The 23,739-nt window shown below is 41.0% G+C and overlaps 1 protein-coding gene across 2 annotated transcripts in view; it reads left to right on the top strand.

Annotated features, from left to right (window-relative positions):
• The first annotated feature begins 9,754 nt into the window (after positions 1–9,754).
• LOC140198140 (microtubule cross-linking factor 1) overlaps positions 9,755–23,739 on the top strand; it is a 217,437-nt gene continuing 203,452 nt past the window's right edge. For both annotated transcript variants that reach the window (XR_011886109.1, XM_072259104.1), the window contains exon 1: positions 9,755–11,028. Coding sequence is in view for 1 of the 2 variants with exons in the window: in XM_072259104.1 (XP_072115205.1) it covers positions 10,138–11,028 (891 nt within the window). In the remaining variant the exon portion in view is untranslated. The remainder of the gene's footprint in view (positions 11,029–23,739) is intronic.

Here is a 23,739-nt window from a genome sequence, read left to right as displayed (position 1 = left end):
TGTACACCCCAGAGTTCTGAAAAGGCGGCTGGAGAGATCATGGAGGCACTAGTAATGATCTTTCAAAAATCACTACATTCTGGAATGGTTCTGGAAGACTGGGAAGTAACAAATGTCACTCCACTCTTCAAGGGAGAGAGGCATCAGAAAGGAAACTATAGGCCAGTTAGTCAGACCTTAGTGCTTGGGAAGATTTTGGAGTTGATATGAGGTTTCAGGGTACTCGGAGGCACATGAAAATATAGGCCTTAGACAGCATGGTTTCCTCAAGGGAAAATATTGCCTGGCAAATCTGTTTGAATTCTTTGAAGAAATAACATGCAAGATAGACCAAGGAGAATTGCTTGATGTTGTGTTCTTGGATTTTCAGAAGGCTTTTGACAAGATGCCACACATGAGGTTACTTAACAAGCTATGAGCCCATAGTAAAAAAGGAAAGATTCTTGGATGGATAAAGCATAGGCTAATTTGCAAGATGCAAAGAGAGGGAGTAAAGGGAGCCTTTTCTGGTTGGCTGCTGGTGACTAGTGGTGTTCCACAGGGGTCTGTGTTGGGACCAATTCTTTTTACTTTATATGTCAATGATCTGGAGTTTAGTGGTGGGGCAGGTAGTTTTGAGGAAATAGAGAGGCTACAGAAGGACATGCAGGTTATGAGTTGGAAAGTGTATGGTCAAGCACTTTGGTAGAAGAAATGAAAGGGCTGACTATTTTCTAAATGGAGAGAAAATACAGACAAAACTGGAAAGGGACTTGGGAATCCTTATGCAGTATTCCCAAAGGTTAATTTGCAGGTTGAGTCTGTGGTGAAGAAGTCAATTGCAATGTTAGCTTTCATTTCAAGAGTACTAGAATATAAAAAGGATGTAATGTTGAGACTTTATAAAGCACTGGTGAGGCCTCACTTGGAGTATTGTGAGCAGGTTTTGGCCCTTTACCTTAGAAAGGATGTGCTGAAACTGGAAAGGGTTCAAAGGAAGTTCATGAAAATGATTCCAGGACTGAGTGGCTTGTCATATGAAGAGTGTTTGATGGCTCTGGGCCTTTATTCCCTAGAATTCAGAAGAATGAGGGGTGACCTCATTGAAACTTATTGAATGGTGAAAGGCCTTGATAGAGCGGATGTGGAGAGAATGTTTTCTATGGTGGAACTATCTAAGACCAGATGACACAGCCTCAGAGTAAAGAGGAGTCTTTTTAGAACGGAGATGAGGAGGAATTTCTTGGGCTAGAGAGCAGTGAATCTGTGGAATTTTTTTTGCCACAGGTAGCTGTAGAGGTGGAGTCTTTATGTATATTTAGGGCAGAGGTTGATAGATTCTTGATAGGTCAGGACACGAAGGGATATGGGGAGGAGGCAGGAAATTGGGGCTGACAGGGACTTTGGATCAGCCGTGGTGAAATGGCAGAATAGACACAATGGCCAAATGGCTTAATCTGCTCCTGTATCTTATGGTCTTAATACCAATAAACCAATTATGACATTAGGTCACATCAGTGGGGAGAGAACTAGTGTTAACATTTTAGGTGGAAGACCATTCAGCAAAAGAAAAGACACAATGAAGACTGCAGATGCTGAATCTCTGGGGCAACACACAAAATGGAGGGAGTCACTGGGTCAGGTAGTACCTCTGGAGGGAAATGGACAGTAGATGTTCTAGGTCAAGACCAGATGAAAGGTCGCAACTCAAAACATTGACTAACTGTTTCCCTCCATAGATGCTGCCTGATCCACAGAGTCCTCCAGCATTTTGTGCGTTCCTGAGGAGAGAAAAGAAGCTTGTTATGCTGCAGGGATGATGGGGGAGAGGGAATGTCTCTGACGGGATAAAATTGGGGTGACAATTGGAATGAGCTGTATAAACTTTATCTGGTCATTGAGAAAATAGGGGCATTTAAAGAGTGAGAACAAAGACAAAATAAGTGTGAAATGTAGAGCAGGAAGATATGTCCTGCAGGTCAGCTGAATATATTGCCCACTCACAGAAAGATGTAGGGGAAAATAAAACAAACAAGTTGAGTCAATATCACAGATAGATGACTGATACAGAAAGAGAGATCAAATTGTCTGAAATTGGACTTTTTTCACTTACTAAACAAATTAAACATGTTTATGTATACCTATGATAAGAATTCTTACAGTATAGCTGTCCTTTTCCCTCACCCAACCAGCAGGAAAAAGCCGCTGGACATTGGAAAAATCTCCGAGACTTGCATTCACACCTAATCCGACTTTTTCTCTGTTCATCAAAGTCACCTAAACTGAGTTTTACACCTGTGTGTGTGTTCATCGTGCAGTTATCCATAGTTTGGCTCTGACCTTTGTCTGCCCTGGTCAAAACAGGATACAGGATCGTACAGGAAATGGACACAATTCTGGTGATAAGGGCAAATTGTATTGTGAATGACTTGGTTTATTTTATATCCACATCAAGCTTGCGAATATTTGTGGCCAACAATTTTGAGAGTTCACCTCTGGCACACCACTGATTTTCAAAAACTGGAAATTTAGGAATCCTAGGTGGTCAATTTTATCCACTTGTACTCAGAGTCTTGAAATTCATCCCTAGTGAAGCCATGTGTCTGAATTGCAAATTATTAAATAGTACTGCAGGTGGCAAAGGATGAATCAATTTTTTTCTAGAACTGATGCTTACATCTTTATTAACACAAAATAGTTATGACAGAATATCAGTCACCACATCAGAACTATGCAAACCCCCGTGTGCCTGAGAGCTTTGATTTTTGCATTGTTCCCAATGATACTTGCTGCTCAGATAGGAAAGCACATTTCGGAAAACTGGGAGTTCACCCTGCCCAACCAAGTGATTAAACCATAGATGGGCATTGTAGGAAAACTAATGAAGTGATTATAGACACAGATGACCTTGTTAATAACATGGAAAATACATCAGTTGCAATGCTGGGAGAAGATACTATAATTCCTAATCCCCGGAGATTATTTTGGATTCTCCTTAAGTGGACCATTGGTTTCCTAGTCTGGTATTCCCAGGAGAGCTTTCAGAGATTGTATATTTAACACCCTGGTTCAGTTTTTTTTACTATTAATGCTGTTCTGTATTTGATTTTTGTGCTGTTCTCTGCAAGCTGCTTGTTTGGGTTACCGTTGAAGATAAGAGATAGAATTGTGTGTCCAATTAGGATGACCGGATTAAGGGGAGAGTTCTCTGGTGAGGGACACTAAGGTTGGGCTTGGGGTTTTTGTTAAGGAGATGAAGAGAGAAGACACCAGAGAGGAGAGGTCGTAGGATTTGACTCAGAGTGGGGCTGTGATTCAATGACACCTGGGGTGAGATCAATAGACAATAGGTGTAGGAGTAGGCCATTCGGGCCTTCGAGCCAGCACCGCCATTCACTGTGATCATGGCTGATCATCCACAATCAGTACCCCATTCCTGCCTTCTCCCCATATCCATTGACTCCACTATCTTTAAGAGCTCTATCTAACTCTTTCTTGAAAACATCCAGAGACTTGGCTTCCACTCCACAGATCAAAGGAGGGTCAGCCAAATTAAGAATTATAAAGCTAAATCTTTTAATTATGTGCAGTGTACTGTCTGTCATTTCGTGGAACTTATTTGTAACCGGGTAACAAATCACGCAGCATCCACGCAAACGGGGGGTTTTGGGGTGGGTTTGCGCCTCCATCTCACATGGTTGATGGGGCCAGAGATCATCTTACACAGCTGACGGAACCGGAGTGTTTCATGTAGATTTCAAACCCGTGATAGCAGTGAGGGACCACAGCCTGCATTTAAGGACAGGAAGTCAGCACAGAGGTGGCCGGTCTCCAGGGAAGATTGATCCAGAGAGTGGGTTACAGTTTCTGATGCTGAGCTGGGTTGACGATGATATACCTGTGTGAAGGTTGCCTCTTATTCACTCAGCACTGCTCTTGTGGCATCTTTAAATTTGTCTCTCACCAACTGAAGTTCAAATACAGAACTTTGAACTTTCAAAGTTCTGCATTCGATCTTCACTAAGGCTTCTGTTTCAAAATCTAAAGTACAGCACAAGAAAACAGAGAGTGTCAGCAGCATTGTTGTAGGTGCCAGGGACTTCAAGATGGAGCAGTGCAGGGGATGCTGGCTTAGATTCAGATTAATTTATTGATATATATATTAGGATGCAATGAAATTCCTTGCTGTTGTGAAGCACACAGAATATACAGTATACATGGTAATAATAAATACAGTGACAAGCACAAAACAGCAGAATAGTGCAGCAAAGAATGCAGTGCAGTCTGAAATAGTACAACAAGAAATGTTAAAGTGGCAAAACCAGAATTAATCACGGAAGTAGAATTAGGGCTGAGAACATCACAGCACCACCGGAGGAGGGATGTGAAAGAATGTCAAAGATAGAACAGTACAGGACCTTCGGCCCACAATGTTGTGCTGATCTTTCAACCTATTCCAAGATCAATTTAAACCTTCCCTCATACAGACATAGCCCATAACCCTCCATTTTTCTTACATCCATGTGCCTGTCTATGAGTCTCTTAAATGCCCCTAATATAGCAGCTTCTATCACCACCCCCTGCAATTCGCTCCAGGACCCACCACCCTCTGTGTAAAAATCCTACAATATCTCTGATCTCTCCCCTAAACTTTTCTCCACTCACTTAAAAGGATGTCCTCTGGTTTTACTCATTGCTGCCCTGGATAAAGGCACCAGCTATCCACTCCACCTATGCTTTTTATCATCTTATACACCTCTAGTAGTTGGTTTAGAAGTTTGACAGTAGTGAGGAAGAAGTTGATCTTGAATTTGGTGGTCTGGGCTTTCAAGCTCCTGTATCTTTTCCTAGAAGGAAGACGAGAGAATAGAGAATGGTCAAGGTGGCAGGCATCATTGATTATACTATAGTATTAGCCTTCCTGAAGCAACACACCAATGAAGGTGAACTGGATGGAAGGAAGTGAGGACCTGTGGTGGACTGGGCCGTGTTTACTACTCTCTGTCCAGAGGAGAGCAATTGACACATCATTGATTATCAGCAAGTTGTGGCTCACAATTAATTTCAAGTCAGATACCAGTATTACCTCAATTTTGACCCATCATTTCATTATTGCTGGTTAAAAGAGAAGTCTGAATTTTATCAGCATTAATAATTAGTGGAATTTTATCATTGCTATTGACTTCTGGTAGAATTCAATTTATACCAGTTATTTGCTTTACTGTTAAGAATCGCTAGCCCAAGTTTGATTTCCTCTCTCCTCACCGCCTACTCTCCTTACCTTTTATCTCCTCTTCTCTTTGCCTTGGCTTGCCCATTGTTCACAAGTGTACTTCTGGTAATTGGCACTCCTCAACTATAATGTCCCAACTCAAGGGTTCTTGTGAATTCCATAGGACTGGAAGTCATGTTTTCAGATAACAGATTATCAGACACCGCATGCTGTGTACAGCATGTGACTTAAACTCCTGAAGCCACGGACAGGCCCCTTGACCCGCCAAGTCTATACGGACGATCAGCCACCCATTAACAAGTCCAAGTGATTTGTAAGATCACGAGAGGCATAGTTGATGTGAATAGACAAAGTCTTTACCCCAAGGTAGTAGAGTCCAAAATTAGAGGGATAGGTTTAAAGTTAAAGGAAAAAGTTTTAAGACAAGGTAACTCTTCACATAGAGAGAGATGAGTATATGGAACAAGCCAGAGAAGTGGAAGAGACAGGACAATTATGATTTTAGTTGGCATTTGGATTGGAAAGGTTTAGAGGGATATGGGCCAAAGACAGGGAAGTGGGACTGACTCAGTTGAACAACTTGGTCAGCACAGACAAGTGGGTATCTTGGTTGGACTAGATCAGTTGGGCCAAAGGGATGTTTTCCCTCTGTATAACTTTGACTTTATAAGCAATGTTATGCCTTGCCAGGAAACATCTATAATCACTCATTATCTGCCATTCCAGTACGATGCATTATCTGAAGTAAAAGACAAAACATAATGAATGACTCTTAAGAAACTAGCCTTATAAGTGTCCCTGCTTTGGCATTGTGACCACTGCCTCTGCCATAGCTTTTTCAGTCAATAACAGCACTTTATCAGCTGCTGCATCATTGCATTTTGCTCTCCCAAGCCAAGTTTGCTACGGGAAAAGTTTACTTGGCAGTTTATTCAAAGAATAGAACAGTACTCCAAAATTTTCAAGCCCATTGCTACTGGTGTCACCTCATCAAGTGGAGTGAACAACTCCAGTTTTGCTGTGATTCCAAACCTGGCTCGATGTCTTGCAACCAAACATCAAGCTGCTGGCAAGTCAAGCAATATTACGTTAATAGATATTCAACATTTAAAGATTATTTGTTCATTTTCAAGTGTTTTTTGATGTACACATGTTAAGCAGAGTTTCCAAAATACATACAGTATGCTTTCTTTATACTGGACAGGGACCAAAAAGGGTGTGATTTTTCTGTCCAGTTTCACATTCATAGCTTGAGTACATACAGGAGCTGCAAAAGGGAATTAAACTTAGTGTGTTAAACCCAACTTTTTGTATGAAGGTACATGTAAGCAGAGTCAGATTTTGGCAGCCCCAGTGATGGGACTTCAATCCTAACCTCAAGGGTTCTGTGAGGAATTTGCAGGTTCTCCCTCAGGCTACATGGCTTCCCTCTGGGTATTCAGGTTTTTTCCCACATTTCAAAGGATGATGGGTTAATGTTAATTGCTCAGATGGGAATGTGGATAGAAAAGGTACATGTAAAATTAGTGGATAAATGGAATTACTCTGTACCCAGCATAAGATTGGATGGGCTGGAATAACCTCCTATGTTGCATGAAAATTCAGAAACCACAGCAGAAATTAACCTTAAGTGGGATCTGACCAAAATAACATTGAAAATTCTTCCAGCAAACTTATTGAATTACTGGGTCATCTCAACATTTAACGGGGTCTGGATTTGATCTCCATTTTAAAGTCTGGGAAGTTTTTGAAGTATTTGGTTTAGTTGTGATCAGTGCAGAGAAAACATGGAAAACTGATGGAAAGTTAGTTTTTTCTACAAGCCTGGAAAAGCTCATCTCATCACTAGAGTTCCTGACTCTGGCTTGGTATATTCCTGAAAGCTGGGATTTATGATCTCTGCCCTTTAACTACCTCACCAGCCCATTTGCACCTTAGTTTGTCTCAGTAAATTGACTTCCTACATTGAAATGTGAATGTAAATGTAGGATTGTGCATTCTCAGGGACATAGGGACCATCAAGCACCCATTCTGCTCAAATCCTGTTTTATTCTCCCCATATTCCCAATGGACTCAACTACTTTTTAGGGATAATTGACCTAAAACCCCTTATGTAATTGGAATATGGGGAAGGGGAGTCCCTAGCATTGAGGATAACTTCAAAAGCCGATGCTTCAAGAAAGCAACATCCATATTTAAGCAACACACATCAAAGTTGCTGGTGAACGCAGCAGGTCAGACAGCATCTGTAGGAAGAGGTACAGTCGACGTTTCGGGCTGAGACCCTTTGTCAGGACCAACTGAAGGAAGAAATAGTAAGAGATTTGAAAGTGGGAGGGGGAGGGGGAGGGGGAGGTCCAAAATGATAGGAGGAGGAGGAGGGATGGAGCCAAGAGCTGGACAGGTGATTGGCAAAAGGGATATGAGAGGATCATGGGACAGGAGGCCCAGGGAGAAGGAAAAGTGGGGGGGGGGAACCCAGAGGATGGGCAAGGGGTATAGTCAGAGGCACAGAGGGAGAAAGAGGAGAGAGAGAGAAAGAATGTGTGTATATAAACAAATAACGGATGGGTTACGAGGGAGAGGTGGGGCATTAGCGGAAGTTTGAGAAGTCAATATTCATGCCATCAGGTTGGAGGCTACCCAGACGCAATATAAGGTGTTGTTCCTCCAACCTGAGTGTGGCTTCATCTTTACAGTGGAGGAGGCCGTGGATAGACATATCAGAATGGGAATGGGATGTGGAATTAAAATGTGTGGCCACTGGGAGATCCTGCTTTCTCTGGCGGACAGAGCATAGGTGCTCAGCAAAACGATCTCCCAGTCTGCGTCGGGTCTCACCGATATATAAAAGGCCACATCGGGAGCCTCAGACATCGTTTTGCTGAGGCGTATACTAGGATTTTAGAGTGACATATGTTGGCATCAAGGCGACATCTCTTCCCGGGACGTCCATGCTTATTTCAGCAGGACAATGCCAGACCACGTTCTGCATGGGCTACAACAGCATGGCTTTGTAGGCACAGAGCGCGTGTGCTTGACTGGCCTGCTGCCAGTCCAGATCTATCCCCTATTGAAAATGTATGGCGCATCATGAAGAGGAGAATCAATGGAGACCACGGACTGTTGAGCAGCTGAAGTCTTATATCAAGCAAGAACGGACAAAATTTCCAGTTGCAAATCTACTACAATTAGTATCCTCAGTTCCAAAACGATTAAAAAGTGTTATTAAAAGGAAAGGTGATGTAACACAATGGTAAACATGCCTCTGTCCCAACTTTTGTTGAGTGTGTTGCAGCCATCAGATTCTAAATTTGTGTATGTTTACAAAATACAATTAAGTTGGTCAGTAAAACTATTGAAAATCTTTTCTTTGTACTTTTGTCAGTTAAATAAAGGTTCACGTAAATTAACATATCACAAATTTTTGTTTTTAATTGCATTTTGGAAAATATCCCAACTTTTCTGGAAATGGGGTTTGTATATTAAATAGTGATATATATATATTAAATAGTTAAGTTAAAATTAGTATAAAATAACAAATAAAAAGTAGTGAGGTAGTGTTCATGGGTTCAATGTCCATTTAGAAATTGGATAGCAGAGGGGAAGAACCTCTCCTGATCCCTGTAAGAGGATTTTTTAATTTATTGTTTGTTTATTTATTTATTATTACTATTTCTTCTGTTTGTACTTACAGAGTTTGTGGTGTTCTGCATTCAGGTTGAACACCCTAGTTGGGCAGTCCTCTATTGCTTCTGTTATGGATATTATTCTATAGACATTGAGTAAGCCAACAATAAAAGGACTCTCAGGCTTGTATATGGCGACATTTTTTTTGACAATAAAGTTTACTTTGAACCTTATTTATGCCACTCATAGATTTTCTGTAATCTGCCCGAGGTCACCCCCTCAGTATCCTTTAATCCAGGCGAAAAGGTCCCTGCCCATCCAGACTCTCTTTACAACTCAACCCTCCAATCCTGATAAATCATGAATGCACCTTTTCCAGTTTAAAAACGTCCTTCATACAGCGAGACGACCAGAAATGCACAATACTCCAAGTGTAGTCTTGTACAGAACACCTCCCAACTCTTGTATTCAATGCCCCAGTCCATGTCTGCTTGCAACCAATACGGAATAAATAAAATAACAGAAACACGAGAAACTGCAGGTGCAGGAACCCGGAGCAAAGTAACAATCTGTTTGAGGAAATAATGACTCGAAAAGCATCTATGAGAGAAAAGGTGTCAACATTTCGGGTCGAGACCATGTATCAGGACCCCTTATCCAATACAACACTCCCTGTTTTTCTTTAATAAATCGGTCCATTTCGCAAACAGAGATATATATTCAATTCCACTAGAAGTGTTAGGCACTTATTCCATGTTTACGCGTAATCACACCACAACCTGCCGACCGCGACTGCAACCACCACAGATCCTGTCTTCGGAAGGGGGGGGGGGGTAGAGATCGGGCCGAAGAAATGCGCATGCGTCCAGGGACTGGCGTCAGGCGAGGTTGCAGCTTGTTTTTTTCCTTCTTTCAATCAATCAGGCCGCGAAGGGGGGGGGGTGAAGAAAGCGAGCTGTAGGGAGATCAGAGAGACTGAGGCACTGGCAATGGGAGCAACATAACCCAGTAGCACAGGATAGGAAGCTGAGAAAATACCCATCACGCCGCCGATTGAGGATTTTAAAAAAAGGGGAGGGGGCGAAATGGTTATCATCTTCTGCTTTGACCAGCGTGCGCTGGGCTCCGTGTGAATCCGATTTGGGAGACTGCTTGGAGGAGCAAACACACACTCAGGGGAAAGCAGCAGCACGATATCAAGAGAGGAGTGATGCACACACACAAAGGGAGAGCGGGGCTGTTCTTGTGTGTTGCAAGGCAGAGGTGGCTGGCGACCAGGCTGCATCGCCGCAGGCATGGAGACTGTGAACGGGAGCGCTGAGATCAAGCAGCAGTACGTGGAGAAGAAGCGGTTGAATCGAGCTCCCTCTCCCGCCAGACCCCTGAAGGACCTGCACTGCCGAGCTGGAGCCAAACCCTCGCTAAACCCTTGCAAGCCCGGGATCCTGCCTTCCTCGCCAGGCTCCCTCTCCAAACAGCAGCAGCAGCAACAGGTCGCCGGGGTGCTGGCTCCCCAGAGCAGACCATCCCGCAGGAGCAACGCTCCGGGCTCCAAGGACAAAGCGTCGGTGCCCAAAAGCGGCGTGTCCGGGGCCAAAACTTCACTGACGGTGAGTCACTTCGCCAAGAGAGCTTCTTCCAAAGCCCACCACGAGAAAGGGAGCAAGCAGCAACAGCCCGGACACGGTGCGGATCATCAGCACAAGGTCCAGGGGAGGAGGGTGAAGAAATGCTTGGTAGCCGAGCCCGGAGCGACCGCCTTGCTGCCGGGCAGCCTGGCGTTGGCGCTGACCAAACCCAGCCACACCGACAGCAGCTCGGACTTATCGGACTGCGCCTCCGAGCCCCTGTCGGACGAGCAGCGGCTGCAAGCGCCGGAGGCGGCCAGCACCAGCGACGCCGAGTCTTGTGCCGGTTCCAGCGATGCCGAGAGTGGGAAGAAAGGCAAACCGGCGGCTGGAGCACCCAACCTCGGCCGGGAACAGCAACAGCAGCGCAGCTCACCGGTCAAAGGAGTACCAGGAGGCGAGGGGTTGAAGGCTGGCTCTTCGGCGAACGGTGGGCAGGGCGCCAGAGCCAGCAAAGCCCGGAACCCATCCGAGGTATCACCGAGCGGGGGCGGCGCGCTGGAGGTGGAGCTGCTGAGAGAGATCGAGGAAGTCCGTTCCGAAAATGATTACCTCAAGGTGAGCCTTAAGACTTGTCACCGTCCCTTCCCCGAACTTCATTTCTCACTCCCACTCATCACCCCTCCACCCCTACTTGTGTCCTTGAAATCCCGACAAAGGCCGCCCTCAGTCATCATCCAAATCCACCGATTTCTGATCATTTTAGTTAAATCTGATGACATCTCTATCAATAATATCTGACCAGTTTGGCTCAAGGTTATTACATTCCTGTCATAGTATCTGTCAATTTGACCAAATTTAATACATCTGTCTCTAAAATGCCTGAGCAATTCTGACCACATTTGTTTCATTGAATATCGCAGAGTCTCCTCAATATTATTATCACATTCGGGATATTTGTATCATCAATAATCTTGTCCCAATTTAATTAACTAGTCCGCTATCATTGTATCAGTGGCGTTTTGTTTTAAAAAGACGGACAGACAAATATTCGGTGGTGATTTGTTAGCGAGCTCATTTTGCGATACGGCGGTGTGTAGTCTGAACCCCCTTTCCCCCTTCGTCGCTGTGTGAATACTGACTGCTTGTGTATTTCTAACGTGGCGAGATCTGGTTTCAGACAGTCCGTTCGTCTTGTCACTTTCCACAGATTTGAAACTGACCAACGGGCGGTGATTGCCGGAGGTGGGACTGAATGGGGGGGACGGGACGTTGAGTGTGTCAGGGAGCTCTGGTTGGATAGTGGGACCGTTTAATTTTGATGCTGACGCTGCCTTCCAGATGGACATTTAAGCGCGTTTTTTAAATAATATGCCAGTTGGATTTAGTTTTATCTAATGGGATTTTTTTTTGAAAATTGGAGCGTGTGCTGAAATCAACCACTCACACACCGCTAACCGAAGCAAACTGGCGTGTGCACTCTGACTTTGATGCTTGATAGAAATAACCCTTTGTGCACAAACTGAAGTTCCAGGAATCATGAAAAGGGTTAGATAAATAACGGAGAGCCTTGTGTTAATAAAGAGTAACTTCTGGCGCCGTTAGACTCAGCGCCTTCATGGTTGCAAATTATTTCCGTCATTAGATTTGCTCAAACGGTACTTTGCTCAACGACGAACTGTTTATATCTAATGAGACTGCTGGATTTGCATGACAGATCTAAACCAAATTTTATGTTAATTTTGTTAATTTATGCCAATTTAGTATTTCCTCGTCTTGTAATGCACTATGCTTCTGTTGTAAAAGCGCGGTATTTTGTGGCATTTATGCCCTGTGTATGTATGTCTATGACAACAATAAACTTGACCACAGAAGTGTCTTCAAAGCCTAACCTTTAACGTGGCAAGGTGAATTTGCTATTCCACATTTCTGGCACTGTTATTGATGTCTGTTAGGGAAGTTGGGTGAGAAGTGGCAAATGGATTTCAAAAGAGATAAGTGTGAATTTAGAAAGTCATACCTGCATAGGACTTGTACTATAAATGGTAAGGCAATAGAGAATGCTTGGAGTACAGATGCATAGTTCATTGAAAGGGGCATCACAGGTAGACAGGATGGTGAAAAAGGCATTTAGTACATTGGCTTTTCTCTGCCAATGAGTGTAGGAATTGGAACATTATTATTTTGCAGCTGTATGTCATTGGTGAGGCCACATGTGGATTAATGAGTACAGTCTTGGTCATGCTATTAATATGAAAGACATGGTTACATTTGGAAAGAGTGCAGAAAATTAGTATTTAAGAAGCGCTTGGAGAGGTGGGGTTTAGAGGGAAATGGGACTACCTGGGCAGACAACATGGTCAGTATGGACTGATTAGGCCAAAGGGCCTGTATCCATCCGATGTTGCTTTATGATTCCATTGCAAGAGTGATAGGTCAGCATATTGTTATAGAGCAACACAGCAGTGAAACATAAGACTGTAGGCCATAGGAGCAGAATTGGACCATTTGGCCTTTTGAGTCTGCTCCGCCATTTGATCATGGCTGATCCTTTTTTCTCCCCCTCCTTAGCCCCACTCTCCGACCTTCTCCCTATAACCTTTGATGCCATGGCCAATCAAGAACCTATCCATCTCTACCTTAAATACACCCAGCAACCTGGCCTCCACAGCTGCCTGTGGCAATGAATTCCACAAATTCACCACCCTCTGGCTACCTCTTGTCCTAGACTCTCCCACCATGGTAATCATCCTTTCGGCATCTACTCTGTATAGGCCTTTCAACATTCAAAAGGTTTCAGTGAGATTCGCCCCTCATCCTTCTAAATTCCAGCAAGTACAGGCCCAGAGCCATCAAACTTTCCTCTTATGATAACCCTTTAATTCCTGTAATCATCTTTGTGAACCTTCTCTGAGCACTCTCCAATGCCAGCACATCTTTTCTTACGTATGGCGTCCTATGCCCTACTCATCCTTGGAGACCAAGGTGCTCTTTGGGTTTGAATTGTTGTTGGGGATATTAATATTTTTGGATAATTTCTTTTCCTCTGTTCTGCCTCTTTAAAAAAAAAATCCATTCCCCAAGTCTTTAATTTTCATCCATTATTTCCTTTTTCTGGTTGATACACTATTACTTGCCCAATTCACAGATGCCCAACTTTCTTTGCTGCAGTATTATAGGTTCACACTATGATTAACGTATGAAAATGCGGGGATGATTATCAAGAGCAGGCACCCTGTAACAGCAAAATTCAGCACAGTAAGCAAAAGTCAGTCAGGAGTATCTGAATGATGTTCATTGCTGACAACAAAATGGCAGATTGCTACAAGTCATTTAATGTTGCTCATTGGCCAGCTGGGGACCCATCATGAGCACCCAACTATGCATTCCTTGTTTACATTGGTGGACAATGCACTGTGCCTCAAGTCCTTTCAAATTATTCTAATGGTATTCTAGACAGATGACTGATCCCTACACAAAGCTGTTGTAACAAAAGCTTATTCATATACCACTAGGATTATTTACATACTCTTTGTTGTAGACATGGAAGGAAGTATGACTCCTTATTTTAATGGTGGAATCTTAAATTGACAATTTGAATAAAATCAAAATAAATTAGGCATTGTAGAGACAGGTTGAGTTCATAATTATTATTGCATTATTTAAACTGTTTGTTGAATTGTATGTTCTTTATACAGAATTAAAATCAGACTTTAATTCTTGTTTGATTGCAGTACTGTTAAGTAGTTTTATACTAAGTTTTAACTGTAACTTATTCAAACGGATTTTTAAAAATCGTTTATAAAGAAACTTTTCAGTTGGCAGTGGATGGATTCCAAATTTTGTTGGAATGACTCCAGGGCTAGTGTGTTTATTACAGTGCTCTACTGGGGACACATTGTGTGCATGTGTTCTCTACATGTGGTCAGTATCTATTTATGCATAGTGAATATGTACCAAAGTTGGTGTACTCTGTATGGAACTCCAGAGACATTGAGATGGCAGATGCAGGCAAATTGAACCAATTGCATGGAGTATGGATTTTATTCACAATATGATATAAAAAGCACATTACATGGTATGTTTACATTGAACAATCACTTAGCTGCTTGAAATTTGTGTGGCACTTAGAGACTAGACTGCCAGCACCATTACACTTTACAAATACCACAGATGCTGGAAATCTGAGATAAAAATGGGAATGCTGGAAAAACTAAACAGGTCAGGCAGCATCTGTGGAACAAGAGACAGTTAATATTTTGGGTCTGATGAAGAGTCTTTGACCTGAAATGTTAACCATTCCAAGTTGTGTCATGACAATACAATAAACCATTGGAAAAATAGAAATTTGAGACAATAAGGTATCTGACCTTGAATGTGTTTTCAGGATATATATTTTTATTTCAGATTTCCAACATGTGTAGCATTTTGCTTTCTAAGTCATTAAGGTGGTAAATATAATACTGTGTTATTTGTCACTAATATTACTTGCATTGTGAATGATTGACCTATAGACTGCATCACTTCATCTAATTTTTTCCACATTTTACCTGGAAACATCATTTGCGCATTCTGTTATTAGTTTATTAATAAAACAAGTTGTATAACAGTTGAGTGGTGGATCTATACATTAGCCCAGATTGGCCTGATGTGCAGTGGTAACAGAATGACCATCACCATGACCATTTCACTGACATGGGTCTGCTATGCAGTCAGTTTACAGGCGATCATTTGACAATATGGTGCCAGGGTGTTTGTGGCTTCCACTTATTGAGATTCTTCAAAGGTTTATTTTACTAATCTGATGGTCTTCTATTTTTGCACTAGGGTATCGTGGTAAGTGTAGAGATTGGATTTTACATAAGCAAGATATTTGATGTTTGTGGCATTGACATACAGGAGCAAGTTACTGTGGTCATAGTTAACACTCAAAATCTCTACACTGTCCGTGGACAAATATTTGATTTAGTTTACAAACTGGCACCTATTTTTGGAGAAATAGTGTCAATTGTTTGCTAATTTTGCACTTAAACAATATATCTTGCAATGTGCTTAATAATTTGTCAATTTTTTTGCCTGCTAAATTGCTTATGTAGGATTGAGGTTACTTTTGTTATATTAATAGGCACTTTTACATAGGATCTGATACTTTCAAATTGCTCACTTAGAATGGGGCTTACAAGTGACTAGACTAAAGGCAATTCATTGGCAGTCAGTTTGCATACTGGAAGCTCCATCAAATAACAATCCTATTATGAACAATTATTTTTTTGTTTAGATAGAAAAGTGTTATCCAAGAACACTAGTGTTAAGACCCTATTTCAAAATAATTACACAGAATTTTTTGTACTCTACCCCTATCTAGAACCTCAGTTTAATGTTCATCTGAGTCACCTTAAGCAGCTGCTTAGTCCATTAGTACATCATTACAGTGCCAGTATTGACCTCGTTATCAAGACTGGACTGGAACTTGAACTCACAGTACTCTGCGTCAGAATTTTCAGTCTTACCAAATGTACCACAGTAGACTTGTATTCAATATCCCTATACTCAAACTCTCTGTTGATGGAAATATTTTGAGAAGCCTGGAGTGCCCCAACCCAGAAATTGAAATGGTTTTGGTTTTATGCTTCATTCTTTCATGCTGCAAATACATACAATGGATCTTATTTAATTTTTACACATCGGGACCAGTACGTTTTGGCCTAATTAAACACTGCTCCAATTAGACAAAGTTTCATGGAATAGTTAAAAGCTATTAAAAAAAAGACAACCACTTTTTAACTAAGTTAAAAATTATGTATGTAAATGAAATACAGAACAAAGCGGAACACTACCAATAGTCCTACAGTATTATAAAACTCTATTAGTTTGTACATGGTTACTGATAGAGAAATTCATTGAGTGTAGTCGATTAGTAAACTATCCATTCTTGGCCCTTTAAATCTTGGAGGTTTAATGATTTTTCCAATAATTAACCAACAATTAATTTTTATCAGATCCTGACATATTTGAACACCACAACATAGCAATGCGATCCATTACTTTCATTAAACCTAATAGTTTTGTGTGTTTGTAGCAAAGGGAACCATTTGGAATGGCACAAAAAACACATACCTGTATCATCAGCATTGTAGATATCATCTGCACAAAATTTTTAAAGCAAGTTGGGGAGTTTTGTAGTTATCCATGTTTCTGCACTTACAGCATCAGCACTACCTTTCTCACCATGTGCTTTCTTGAATTGAATGTGTTGATTAAATCTTTGTGAGCTAAGTTCTTAGCTAACTCTTCTGACTTGTTGTTATTTAACGTTGGTCCACTGCCATGCACACCTTGTCTATTTACAATGGAAAACCATTGGTTGAAGGTCACTTCAATATCTAGATCCTTAGCTTCCTGCTTTAGTTTTTGGGATATTCCCTGTTGTCACTCAAGTAATGCCCATTCATCTTACATTTTATCTTGCTGATGTATCAAGCTTGCAGTTGTAGATTTCAGCACTCCAGTTATCTCTGCCAGCTGACAATGAGTGGGGTTAGGCGGATGACTTTTAATTTAGTCCAGTAAGGTAATTTTTTTGGCTGTTGTCAAATCTTTTTGTGGCAAGGATCTCAAAAGAAATTTTTTTTGTCGGAAAAAAAAGGCTAAAATTCTCAAGAATCCCTGCTTTTTGAATTGCCCCAAATGCATAGCGTAATGCAAGCATGCACAACTGACTCTAAGCACTGTGCAGTATCTACCGGGCACACAAGTGCATGTGACTGAATGTTTCCTGCCTCAGCTAAGCAAAGTCAGTCCTAGCTATTTTCTTAATTTGTTTTTATTCCTTATGAGTTGTCCCAAATAAGTGTCCATCTGGATTAATCGATGATGCAATTAAATGGAATTCACTGAATTTTGTACATTTCATCAAGACAGTGCAAGTCACTAATGTACATTCCCTGTGGAAATGTGTGAATAACTTTCCTATAGCCAGAAATTGATACAGTCCAGAATGTGGTTGTTTGGCTTGCTGTGCCTTTTCTGCCCTTTTGCCTTTTCTTCATGGTTATGTATAATTTTTTTCCTCTCATGACACTATCTTGATTTACTTGTGTATGGAGTGATCGATCTGGATGGCATACAAACAAAATCTCTTCACTCTGTTTTGGTAGACGTGACAATAATAAACCAACCACATTATTCTCATTCAGGTATTTATCAGATGCTCACTGGAAGTTGCACTGAAATCAGCTTCCAACATCTCAGTCTCTGCATTCCATAGAAAATGCCATTAACATTTTGGATGTTGATCTATGTGTGAAACATTATTTGGTGCCTTCTCCATATCAAATCTACAAACTATTTTGGATTTCTCATCTGCTAATATAATTGTAACATCAAATAATTCATAAGGCATCATCCATTGTCTCTAACATCATGCTAGTTACATCCAATAAGCCTTACACTCTGTAAGTGAACTCTGATTGCATCTTGAGAAATGCTGGCAATCCCTTTTTTCTCTGAAAGTTACAGAATACATTGGATTCTGGTTAATTGGGACACATCGGGACCAGTAAATTTAGGCTCAGTTAAGTGGCTGTTCCAGCTATTTGATGAAGTTTCATGGAAATAGTTAAGAACTTGAAAAAAGACTCATTTCCTTTTAACTGAGTAGCGAATTATCTATTGAAATGAAATACAGAAAAATATCTGGAACACTACCTATTCTATAAAATTGTGTATTGGTTCCTAATAGTTATCGATGGAGGAATTCATTCATTGTATGCTGCTGTGTTCTTTTGATTAACTGTAAATGAACAAAATCAGTGCAGGCACTTAGTGTAGATAATGGACTGTCTTCATACAGTGCTTTCAGTGATTGCATTCTCCAGATCTTCATTCTCATTGTAACATTGAAGATGATTGTATCTTCAAATTATTCATAGTGCTTAACTTGTTTGTGAAATCATTTCATTTTCATTCGTGGTCGTTTCTGGCATCTCCAATCCCAAATGCTTGAAACTGCAGTGAGCCAAACAGTTCTGACTGTCTTATTGCTTATTTCTCACCAACTATCAGTGACACAAGTCACAGATTTTTTAACACAAACGCATGTTTTAAAACTGTTCATTGTAAGCATGGTGTCATGTCCAATGGCCATGGAAGTGTACGTGACTAACGCTAGTTAGAAACTGTTTGGCAGCAAGCCTCCTATCCCAATTAAGTGGCACAGTGCCCCAGGTAAATGAAAGTAGTCCTGGCTATTTTCTTAATGTTTTTGTACTTTAAGAGTTGTCCCAAATAAGCAGCTGCCCCAATTAACTGATGGCCCAATGAACTGGAATACACTGTATTTGGTCTGTAATTACTTGATTGAGGAAATGTGGCTAATGTCTATTCTGCTTTGTAACAGATGTGATTATATGAAATGTATGTAGTTTTTGGAAGTGAGTTGGAAATGTTTGCAATTTCAATTGTCAAAAACCCTTAGGGATGTTGTGGTGTGTTGGTGATCAACGTATTGGGTGATAGGGTGATGAAATGTGTCCTTGAATTCAAAATCCTCTAAGCTGTGGACCTGACATCTCAATCATTCTTTGATATTGAGGTTGAGTCCGAAGTGTAGAAAATTCAGCACTTTGTGGCTAAAACAGCATGGTGATTAAGTTACAAGAGTATTATCTGGAGGTTTTGGTTGTAAAACTTGCAGACATTAGTTTCAATTTCACCATTGTAGCTGGGAAATTTAAATAAAATAAATAAATCTTGGATAAAAAGATAGTTTAAATAAAGATAATCATGAAACTGTTGGATTGCTTTAAAAAGCTACTGGTTCATTAATCTTCTGGAGGGAAGGAAATTTGCCATCCTGAAACAATACTGGCTTATATGTTACTCCATACAATGTAGTTTGCTTTTAGCTGTGAAAGCAATAAGGTAAGACCTGTAAGTGTTAAAGTGCAGTAAGTGAATAGAAAAGGCCTATTGCAAGGAAGAGTTTTAATTTTTTCTTTGTTTAGAGATACAGCATGGTAATAGGCTCTTCTGGCCCGACAGGCCCAATTACACCTGTGTGATCAACTAATCCACTACCCCGTATTTCTTTGGTCTGTGAGAGGAAACTGAAACACGCAGAGGAAACCCATGTGGTCACAGGGAGAATATACAAACTCTAAGACTTGAACCCTGGTGGCTGGCACTGTAATAGCATTACACTAACAGCTATGCAACTGCACTGCTCCTATAATTCTGTGTGAATCACACCTATATCATCTGTGCAACTCCCAGTGGGCATTCCTGGATAGTGTTACTACATTCCTATGGCTTCATGGCACCTGTACATGGGAAAGCCAGAAGACAATCCAAAAAATTATTTGGAATGCAGTACTCATAAACATTGTGTAGAATGCCTTTATAGATTTTCAGATCTATTGTGCCCTCTGGTCCTAGACTCACCCACTATAGGAAACATCCTTTCCATATCGAGCAGATGAGGCACACATTCCTTTCATTGTCTTCCTACAGATTATCCTGGGATTGCATTGAGCAAGTTCTCTTTGGATTTCCGTAAGGCAAGAATATCCTGTCTTGGTTAAGGAGACCAAAACTGTCTCCGTGCTCTACGTGTGATCACATCTACAGCCCATGCAACTACAACAAGGATCTTTACTGTCGGCTCTAGGAACATTCATCTTCCTAATTGCTGGCTTTCCTTATGTGATAAGTGTTGAGCAAAATTACTTGGTGCAGAACAGCTGTTTCCTCAGCTAATCTTCTCCACTGTGAATCTAATGGTGACTCCAAACGTTCAGCCTGCTGCCACTGTGTGTCATTGAAAGGCTTTCATGGCTCCCTTAAGCATCCACATTTTCTGAAAAGAGTGTGGTGTGATACAGAAGACAGCAAGAACTTTCGAATAGATTTGCAATACTGCTATTATACATTCTAATTTATTAATACTTCATGATATATGTAGCTAACATTTTTAAAACCGCTGGTGTACTGGTCAGTGTGTTAAACAACTTAATTAGTTTGCCAAAGTGATTCTTGTGTGTAAAAGGACGAGAATTTCCACAGATGGAGATAACTGCTTTGGACTGAAATTGTATGTGGTGTCAGGGACTAAAATTGAAAGGATATGTGCACATTCACTGTTGTTAGAAACAGCATGTGTGAATGAGATGCAAGAGTTTTGCTTTTTCTTGAGAATTGTTTGTTTACTGGATTAATTGAGCAGACTTGACTTCAAGCTATAGTCTTAGTTGAGTGGCGTCAAGGACTATTAAGGACTTGTACACTTGCTGATGTTAGGAACAGCAGAAAGAGACTAGGGACTGTATTTACTTGAATAGTGTAAACTGTTCTTGTTACTAATTGTATAATAAAACATATTTTTCTTGGACATGCTGATCGGAGCAGAACCTTATTGATATTAAACAATGTTTTACAAGAAGAACTATTGAGCAGTTGGTGAGTCAGTTGGTATCAGTGGTCTGTGCATCATCTGCTTCTGTTACCTTCAAGGGGATGTCTCATGTCAGATAGTTTTGGTAATTGAGTGAAAACTTGGCTATCACATGAGCTGACTACAAAATGCAATATGTTTATTCACTAAGCTACTTCAACATGCTTCGCAAACCCATGACCTTTAACTACCAGGAAGGATCATCGATACATAGAAATGACCCCAGTTGTAAATTCCTCTCCAAGTCACACACTAATTTGGAAGTATATTGCTCTTCCTTTGCTGTTACTGCAGTGTCCTCTCGATCAACGTTGTGAGAGTACCTTCATGAGAAGGCATGTTTTCATCTCAAGAGGTGATGAAGGTGAAAGAGCCATCTTTCTGAGGGCAGTAATGGATGAGCAATGAATGCCTGTATCCATACGTGAATGAGCCAAAGTGACCATATTCTGGTTTGGATGGGATCTTGTAAGGAATACTATGCTTTGAGTCTGCACCAGAGACTCTGATTAATTGATGTTGGTGTGGGGTGTGTTTCTCTAGCTGGTTATTTTATTCCTGAGAAAATAAGCAGCTTAGCTTCTTGGCTCCCTTAATGTGGATAAAGAATGTTCATTTAGAGTCAAGAGTTTTTGTCCTTTCCTACACCGCCAAATTCTGATGTCTTCATTCAAAGACAATCCTTGAGCTAGCAAAAGTTAATGGGCTTGGTGCTGAAAAGTCAAAACTGTGTCTTCTATTCACCAGTTTTACTGGTGAGAGGGTTCAAATGAAGTACTTCACTAGATAACTTCTAAATAGGAGAGGCGTGGCTAGGATTAAGTGCCTAACACATTATTCGTAGGGTGGCTATCGTAAATCAGTTGAACAGACAAAAGGTAAATGTTCGTAGTTTATGAAGCAGAATTTCATGAAGGAGCTTGATGTTGACTAGGATTGTAGGGGGATTGTTAAAGTTTATAAAGAAGAAATAAGGATATTTCCTTATATAACACCTTTGACAGTTTCATTTGAATATCCTAAAGGTCTTTACTGCTCTTTAGTGTAAAGCTAATTGTAACCTCACCTTGCAGTCCTGCAAAAGGTGTCCCTTTAGCAAAGATCAAACGCAATAGAAACATAATGAAGGACAGTGATCCGAGTCTTTGCCTCACAGTATGAGCCATCCAACTTCAATCCTGACCCCAGGTGCTGTTGGTGTGTAGATTGCATATTCCCCCTGTGAATTAGCTCCAGTTCTCTGATTGCCTCCCACATAACAGTTGGGGTTAATTGGCCACTATACATACTCACTGCCATGGAGATGAGCAGTAGAATATGGGGGAGATGCTGGGCCACAGGGACTGATTCTGTGCAGTATGAAGTAGTGTGGAAAGTGATTGGCTTGTTGAAAGTGAGGTGTGGTTACCCATTATATGGGGCAAACAGAGATGGGATAAATTTTACAGTGGATCAAAGTATTAACAGAGGCAACTATGTGACCAATAAATATCAGTAAATAGAAACAAGAACACATTCAACAGAATCAAAAACGCGGCATGTTAGAAGCACTAAACAGGTTACACATCATCTTTGGGGAGAGAAATAAAATTAACAAGGTTGTCATACTAACAATTATTTAACAAGTTAAAAGAACTGATTTTAAAATAATTATTGCCTTGACAACTTTTGTTTATATCTTGCCACAGACCTTCTCTTTAAATTAATTTAAAAGTTCAAAAAGATCAAAGTACATTTATTATCAAAATATGTATAATATATGCAACCTTGAGATTCGTCTCCTAACAGGCAGCTACAAAACAAAGAAACCCAACAGAACCCACTTTAAAAAAAGATGGTCAAACACCAAATATGCAGGGAAAAAACAAGTCATGCAAACAATGAAAATAAACAAATAAAAGTAAGCAAACATTCGGAACTGAAGTTCACAAAAGTGAGTCCACAGCCGCAAATTCGGTCATCGCTGCAGTCAATCCAGGTGCCCATTACTTGCAGGCCAAAGCCTATGTTCAGCACAGAGACAATAAAACTCGTGCAGCACCAAGCTGAACACTGGCCTGTACCTCACATCTGGTCCCAACACCCTGACCTTTTCAATCTGACCCGGTGTTTAGATCTGCCAAACAGCGGATTGTTCTCCACTCAGGCCTTGGCCCCACTGCCGCCGCCTCGATTCTGCTAGTAACCGTAATGCCACAACCATCCTGCCCCTTTGAGACTTCAGTTCACACCACAAAAATGCCAGGTAATACATGCAGGTTTAAAAACTCAAGTCTGAAAGGGAAGTTACATTGAATGCAGTGATTGTTTACCAGAAAGTGTGTAATTAATAAAGTAATTAATAGTTCTGTTTGCTGCCAACAAGTTGTCACTGTACTTCACCAGCACCATCTTAATTCTATACTTTTCAAGTTATGATGGTGGAGCCTCAATCTGCTCACCAGCTGTCTCTCTTTCCCACTGAGTGTTTCCAGTATTGGTTTTGATTTCTCCATTCAGATGTTTGACTACGTTTGGATGTCATTAAAAGAACTTCCAAACAATAATGCTGACTGACTTGTCTCAAGTCAGTGGACACAGATTCATCACCATTTAATGCCCTCTGCACCTTCACCAAACATCCTCCTCCTCATCAACACACACAAAATGCTGGAGGAACTCAGCAGGCCAGACAGCATCTATAGGAAAAAGGTACAGTTGATGTACTTTCAGGACTGCACTTTCTCATTCCTCTTTCCAATGCAGCTGTGGGAGATGCAACACCTCTTCCTTTCCCAGCTTCCAGGGACCCAGGCAAAGTAGGAATTCATTTGCATTTCATTCAAACTGGCCTACTGCATAGGCGATCGCTTTGTAGCACATCTCCATTGGGAAGATCT

Source organism: Mobula birostris, chromosome 1 (genome assembly GCF_030028105.1).
Source record: "Mobula birostris isolate sMobBir1 chromosome 1, sMobBir1.hap1, whole genome shotgun sequence".
NCBI classification, from domain to species: domain Eukaryota; kingdom Metazoa; phylum Chordata; class Chondrichthyes; order Myliobatiformes; family Myliobatidae; genus Mobula; species Mobula birostris.
Note: the sequence above shows the minus strand (reverse complement) of the source record. Positions and strands in the feature narration are given on the sequence as shown.